The following is a 7,949-nucleotide window of genomic DNA, read 5'->3' on the forward strand; positions in this document are numbered from 1 at the left end:
CTGGATTCAATTCTATCTACCCTCTTGAAAAAATGATCCAGTGATGTCTGGGTAGTAGCTCTTTTTTCCTTGTCATAGATGACACGGTAGCACTGGATTGCATTCTGAACGCCTGCTGCAATCTTCGTGTACTGTTCTACATTCAGGTCCTGTGCCTCAAAAACGAACAGTGCCTCCTCAAATAAAGAAAAGAAAATCCCCTTGCCATTTCTGCATCGTGAATCTCTTCGGTTCTTCAGTTACTCTTTCTTCCTCTTGTCTCTTCGTCCTTTCTCTGGGCCTCCAATTCCATCAGGGCTTCATTAGTAAGCTCCTCGTTTTACACAGCAAGGAGTTCAGTGAAGTCGTCCTCTTGCAGATCTAGCTCCAGCTTTTCGCTGAGAGTCACTAAGTTGCTCTTTGGACTCCATCCACCTTCTCAAACCCATGAAAATTGTCAACAAACTGCAGGCAAAGGTTCTTCCAAACCCCATTCATGGTGACAGCCGTAACCTCATGCCCTCATGCCAAGAAAAGTCAATGTTTTTTATGGTCTTGTAGATGTTACAGTCCTTCCAAAATTGTTGCAAGGTTGTTCCCGATTCATCACTTGCCTTTACTGCCTAACGAAAAGTGTGATGTAATGTTTTTTGAAAGTCGCTATAACTCCCTGGTCCACAGGTTGGATGAGAGATGTACTATGTGGCGGCAGATGCACTACTTTGACTTTGGGATGAAAGTTGTCCATGAATGGAGGGTGGCCCGGAGCACTGTCAAGCAGCAAAAGAATGTTGAATGGGAGATCCTTCTCCAAGCAGTATTTCTCTACCTCTGGGATAAAGTGGTGGAAAAACCAGTCCTGGAAAATGGCCTGTGTAACCCAGGCTTTGGGGTTATTCTTCCACACAAGAGAAGCCCTTGGCTATGTTTTTAAGGGTCTTGGGTTCTCTGAATGATAAACTAAGAGAGGCTTCAGCTTCATATCACCGGAAGCATTGCCACCAGAGTTGTCCTATCCCTTGGTGCCTTATAGCCTGGCATCAACTTTTCCTCCTTACTGATGTAACGTCAGTCTGGCATCCTCTTCCAGTACAGTCCTGTCTCATCCACATTAAAAACCTGCTCGGGTAAACACAAGCCTTCAATAATTTCTCAAAGTGTTTCAGGAAATTCCCAGGGAGCTACCGTATCTGCACTCGCTGCCTCACCACTTACTTTTACGTTGTGAAGGTTAGCTCTAGCCTTGAACCGATGAACCCAGCCATGGTTGGCATTAAAAGATGCGCCCTCTGATTCTCTGCTGTGTTTCTTCTTCAAGTCTTCATAAAGGCTTTTAGTTTTCTCTTGAATCAGCATTAAGCTGAGCGGGAATCGACGCTGATGCTGATCCTGCATCTACACACTGAGAAGTTTCTCCATCTCCTCCATCACTGTTCGACACTTCTTTGATATTATTGTCAACATCATCGGCACAGCAGACTTCACAAGTTCCGTGATCTTGCTCTTGTTCTTTAGAATCATGCCAATGGTTGAACAATTCATGTTATAAGAACGAGCGATGTCTACCATCTTTTTGCCTCGCTGCACTCTCTCAATTATTCACTTTTGTTTCCATCGTTATTACTTGGCGCTTCTTAGCAGTACCAGCTACATCACCACTGCTTTTACACCTGCTTCTGGACATCATGGGCTTGAAATAAAGATACTGTACTACTGTACTCTACACAGTACTGTAAAGTACACAAAAGCAAAACCACTTGTAGAGGATGCACGCACGTGACAATGTATGCCAGACAAGTGAACTTACATGATTGGACATCGAACACACGTTCGCATCTTTGAAAGTTCACGACTTGAAGGTTTGTATGTAGGGGACTTACTGTACAGTGAATATTTTTGGCCTAAATGGCCTCATAATTGTCTTAAAAACACTTGCCACCGAAGATTTAGTAGGTACATCTAAATACCTCCTGCATAACTGTTACAATGGCCTACAATAGTACTAAAAGATGTCAACAGACACAATTGGAAGATAGAAAAGTTTGCTGTGCAGGAGGGAGCCAAGACAGGGGACACTAATTTTTACTACCCTATTACAACCTGTTTCATTTGTTGGGTATTAGTTTTACCCCTCCTTTCCTCCGTCACACTGAAGAGTTGGTCCCTCTTAATAAAACCAATCCCCTCTACCTGTACTCTATGTCAGCATTTTGAAACCTGCAGATGGGTCAAGAAATTCATTGAGGAGATCATTAAAACAAAACAAAAAAAACCCCCAAACCAAACCAAAACAAAAAAACCGCACCAACAACAGACTGTAATAGAAGACAATATAAATGACATCACAAGTAGTAAGGATAACTATTACTATAAGAAACTTGTTTCAGTAATATGTGTACATGCGTGCTCGCACCAGATAGCAAAGATAAAATTTATTTCCTACTGAGGGTTGTGGCCAAAAAAGTTTGAAAGAGACTGCTCTAGAGTCTGCTTAAAACCCCTTAGAAATCTCACTCATTATCTTCCTGTCTCCATCTCCAATCTCTTTCTCACTTTTAGTTTTTTCCCATCAAAACGTAAACACTAAAGTATCTCCTGAGTGTCTCCTCTCAGATACCAGTGCCTCCCTGTCAGTTAAGCTTCTGGAAGAGATAACTACAATCTCAGCATGGACTTTCTCACCTCCATTGCTTCTCAATCCACTGCAAGCTGGTTTGGGCCTCCACCTGCTACTGCAGGTTAAAGACCTCCAAGTGCACTTTGGGATTCCTCTCTATTTAACCCTTGAGCAGCACCTGACATCGTTTACCTCCTGAAACACTTACTTCTTTGGGCTACTTTCACTCTCTCCTTATTTTCCTCTTACTTCTTTGGCCACTAAATTTCCTTTGCAGCCTCCTTCTCTTCTGCCCATCCTTTAAATGCTGATTTTTAGGCAGTCTGTCCACTCAACAGGGGTAGTCTCTCAATCATTAAGTAGCTTCAATTTCTATCCCTACGCTATGGTTTCTACATCTCTAGTCCTGATCTCATTCCTAACATCCAGACCTGGCTTCCATTTTTACATGGCATAAAAGATGTGTCAATCCAGAAGCTTAACTTTCTGGAATAATTTTCATTTCAACCTTTAGCATTTTACCCTTTAGTTATACCAAACTACCCACTTACGGTTTCAGTCTAACAGCATATGCTATGAAAACCCAGACTTCCTGGGTTTGAACCCCAATTCCAACACTTACTGTGTGACCCTGAGTAAGTTACTAGATTACTCTGTGCCTGAGTTTTCTCACCCACAAAATGGGAAAAATAACAGAACCTAACTTTAAAAGTTACAGAGAATTAGTGAGTTAACACATATAAAGCTCTTAAAAGCATGCCTGGCACATAGCAAACATTCAGTAAGTATTACTTTATTTATGCTACTGGGTCTTGCAATACCATATACATACAAAACTTGACTGTATGTTATTCTTGTTACGGGCTCTACATTTTGGTTCCTTGATTAACCTACAGATTAGGATTTCAGGCTATTTTAGAAAATTACTATCTTTATACCTCATTCACATTCTTTGTTGGGGCTCCCTCTCATCATTCTCTATGACTTAAAGTGTCACCTTGAATACTTTAAGTCTTGAAGTAATAATCACCTCAAGTGACCTTTCCACCCAACACAAGAATATCTTCTAACCTCTGTCATCCAACTGCTGAACCACTGCTAGTCATTGCCAGTTTCACTTCTGAGCACCACCACTTTGCCAGGCCAAAATCTGCTTGCCTGTAATTTCCACCCAACCTCTGTCTGCCCTTCAGATCACCTGCCATAAGGCAGCTCCCTTTCCCACATGGCAGTTCTCTAAATACCTTAAGTCCCTCCCACCCCCTAAGTTAAACTAGTTCCTCCAGTCATTTCTCGTATGAAATGACTTCTAATCCTTTGACTACTCTGGACACCTCTGAGTTCCAATCTGTACCTGAACTCATTGAAATATTGCAGGTTTGGTTTAATGGTCAAGACTAACACCCCCATCACTAGGTATTATAATTTTATTATAAGGGCTTAATTTTATGAAAGCATAGAAACTCTAGTACTAATGCTGGTGGCCAGGCAACTATTTTGATTTCAGTTATTCATTTTCCTAAGTTTTCTTCTTTCTTATCACCATTTCACAGCCACACTATGGGCTTGTTATTACAAAGTTCTTTTTCAACTCCTAGATCTTTAATTTTGTCCCCCAATCCTATCTCAATCACTTCAGCCCTACTGGTCTCCTAATAGTCTCTCCATTTCATAAAGACTACCAATATTCTCAGGTACCAAGAATTCCCTTTTCTCAGGCACAGTTTGCTTCACAGCACTGTCTTAAACTCATCAGGCCAACCACACTATTCCTCAATGATCATCTCAACCATCACCTCTTCTGCTCTTACATAAAATGCTGCAGAAGAGAAATACCAAGTCATATAGGTCTGCACCTGCAGCCAAGTCCAGAATTCCTGCCTTCATGTTCAAGCCACAGTATACCAGGAATTCCTAAAGGTACTGGGGTAAGTCGTTAAGTGCCAGAGGGTACTTGAGTTAGACTGCCTGGATTCCAATTCCAGATCTATCTTTACAAACTTGTGACTTGGGCAAGTTAGTCAGCTTCAATTATTCTCACCTGTATAACGGGGATTAAACTCACAGGGCTGTTCAGATCAGTAAAAGATATAATGCAAGTAAGGTTCTTAGTTCATTGCTCTTGCTGCAAGTAAATGCTCAATGAATGTTCCCTGTTGTCATAATTATTATTTGTGTGTGCATGGTAAACTATGGAAATTATATGCCTCTGTGGGTTTTCTTCTAGGGAGAACACTCCATAATTTTCACCGATTTTCAATGGCTTCTTGCCTCCTCTCCAGCTGTCAAAATTTTAGTCCTTCTCTGGGGAACCTCAAGATCTAATGGAACATTTACAGATACAGATATATATCCGTGGTCATCACCAATCTACACTTTTTTTTAATTCTTTTCCTTTTTAATTTAATTTATTTATTTATTTTTGGTTGTGTTGGGTCTTCGTTTCTTTGCGAGGGCTTTCTCTAGTTGCGGCAAGCTGGGGCCACTCATTGCAGTGCGCGGGCCTCTCACTATCGCGGCCTCTCTTGCTGCGGAGCACAGGCTCCAGACGCGCAGGCTCAGTAATTGTGGCTCACGGGCCTAGTTGCTCCGCGGCATGTGGGATCCTCCCAGACCAGGGCTCGAACCCGTGTCCCCTGCATTGGCAGGCAGACTCTCAACCACTGCGCCCAGGGAAGCCCCTACACTTTTCTTAACAGTCTATCTCTACTCATGTTTTGGTATTTGGATTTATTCCATTTTGCCCTTAATTTTATGTTGTCTACAATTACTTTTTATTTGACTAAGTCTCAAACCCACCATTAGAATGCAAGTTTCCTGAGGGCAAGAACTTTAGGTGCTTCTGTATCCCATACAGCAGTCTACAAATGTTAAAAGACCAATATACACCAGGTGAACAGAATACAATTACCTAACTCTTTAAGATAATCCACTTCTGATCTAATTCTCATGGTAGAAACTAACTTGTAGTAATGAAATAGAGCAGGACCCTATGGTCCTTTCCCCCCACATCCTCCGCCTGCCTTTTGCTTGTAGAAAAACTTTGGTCAAAGAATAAGTTTAATTAGAGAAGTGAGAAAATACGGAAGCAAAGGAAAACGGTCAAACAGGACCAAATAATAATAATTTACTCATTAAGCAAAGTCAAGGACCTTTAGTTCCTCTTCAAGGGCTGTAGATAATATTCTGAGCCATATCCTTTGAGCTGTTTTGTAGATACTGAAATGCTCACCAGGTGGAAGAAGTTAACTACATGATGACCAGATTAGCCATGACATATGCTGCCACAATTCCACGAACTGGCCTCAAAGAAATGGGAACAAACCGACCCTGGAACTGAAGACTAACTGTACTTAAAACAATCAAGATTATGCTGCATGACCAATTTCAAGATGACTGTCAGAGCTGCCTGTGTTGTTTCTACATGTAGCCCCCTCCCTCCGCCTATAAAAGGTCTTACCCACTGACTGTCTGGGAAGGGGGGCTGGGAATCAGCCTTTGGACACGAGGCCGCCCTCCCGCCCCCAGATGCCTGCCTCTGAAATAAAGCAAACTTTCCCTTCCACCAACTTTACCTCTTTATTGGCTTTTGAATGCCGAGCAGCTGGACCCCACTTTTAGTAACAGTAATAAGAGAACTGAAATGACAGAAAATACTTTCCAAATAAAGTTATCAAAGACCTTCTTTGAAGCTATCTTTTCCAGAATTTAATGTTGAGTTTATCTGTTAAAGTACTTTGTTAATTTCAATATACTTAATTCACTTAACTCAATGAACTTAATTCAATAAAGCTAAATAGAAAACAATACTATTTGAATTCTAGCTACTTATTCCTTCACAGGACATTGTACCACACTGTAAACACCAAAAACAAACTTTCAGGAGAATTCTATCCCAACCTCATTCCTAACCATCTGCTAAGGATTACTCCCTACTTCAAGCACTTGCATTTCCCTCTCAGCCCTGAGGCCAAACACGTGACTATCCTTAACTTTCAAAGTACAGGTTTCCCTGGCTATGCGAAAGTAAAGCATGAAAGCTTTAATAAGCCAAAATTGCATAAAGCGAAGAAGCAATTACCTTAACACACACCTTGCTAATGGATGCACAAAATAAATCCAGATACAGCACAGATGCTCACAGACACAGTTCAAAGTTATGGCGGCTTGACGCTGAGATGCTGAGTGCAGTTCCCAGGAAAGGAGCTGGTGGTGCCACTCGCGCTGCTGGCGGTGCATGCTGCCTCTACAAGGGCTTGCTGCAAAACAGACGCTGAATGCTATTTTCGCTTTTCGTCTTTTTTTTGTAATGGCGAAAATCCACTTCGGATTTCTTTCGGATTTTTGGGTTAGCGGAAAACAGGTACTAATGTAAGCCTTTCCTAAAAGCGAGGTGCTGTAAAGCGAACTTTCGAACAGCGGGGGAAACCTGTACCTCCAAGGGTGAATGATTTACACCTGTGAGGGTTAAGCCCTAAAATGTGATAAACCCTTTCTTATTTTATAAATCAGGCTTTGAGTCCCACGTTCTATACCAATGAGAACTTTTCTCAGACTTTTATATCCATGTTCCACATCCCTCAGTATTGGGGAAAGGGGACGACGGCGGCCAGACCACTTTACCAAACTCCCCTGCCTCAAATCTGGCCCCAGGCGAGCCCGGACAAACAGCAGCTTCTTCAACGCTCGCCTCACCTGCCGTATGGAAGAGGCAGGAGAGGCCAATGCCTCCGTCTGCGTCTTTTATCACTCAGTTCGGGGTGACAGCAAGGAGAAGCCCAGGGTCTGAGCGGTTTCTTACCGGCGAAGCGGATCTTCACGAGATCCAGCGGGTGCAGCGCAAGGTTGGAAAGGACCCCGCCGCTCACGCCCGCCACCAGATTCTCGTACCGGACGTGGCGGAATACTGTGCTCCACGCCGACGACCCGGATGCCGACTGGCCCTGGCCCGTCATGGGCTCAGGGCCCGGTGATGCCGTGGAAGTGGGACGAGATGCAGTGGCCGCCACCGTGGCGACGGTCGCCACGCTGGAGCAGAAACCGCAAGGCACGAGCCCACTTCCGGAACCCGCGCGTGGAGTCAGACGCCTGGGCGCGGGTTGAAGCCGAGAGACCCAGGGGCCAGGGGTACAAGAGAACGGTGCTGCCGCACGCCACGCCTACCCGGAGGAGAGTGAGGGGGGCGGGGCGCCTCCGCCAAGTCCCCGCCCCGCCTCGCCCACCTCGGCGGCTGGCTTAGGCCGAAAGGCGTGGATGGGAGAACGCCACTGAAACACCGCCCCCGGCCAACCTTTGTCCGCAAAACTACGGAGCACCGCAGGGCCCAGCGGAACCCGGTTTCCGCTCCGCGGAC

General features: G+C 44.1%; 1 protein-coding gene across 2 annotated transcripts in view; it reads right to left on the reverse strand.

The window, feature by feature from the left end:
* Positions 1 to 7,843, reverse strand: part of SLC25A32 (solute carrier family 25 member 32) — a 56,027-nt gene extending 48,184 nt beyond the window's left edge. For both annotated transcript variants that reach the window (XM_082434338.1, XM_082434337.1), the window contains exon 1: positions 7,398 to 7,843. In XM_082434338.1, the coding sequence (XP_082290464.1) occupies positions 7,398 to 7,551 (154 nt within the window). In that variant the 5' untranslated portion in view covers positions 7,552 to 7,843. The remainder of the gene's footprint in view (positions 1 to 7,397) is intronic.
* Between the last annotated feature and the right edge of the window lie 106 nt (positions 7,844 to 7,949).

This window comes from Balaenoptera physalus (assembly GCF_965194825.1).
Source record: "Balaenoptera physalus genome assembly, chromosome: 17".
Classification (NCBI taxonomy): domain Eukaryota; kingdom Metazoa; phylum Chordata; class Mammalia; order Artiodactyla; family Balaenopteridae; genus Balaenoptera; species Balaenoptera physalus.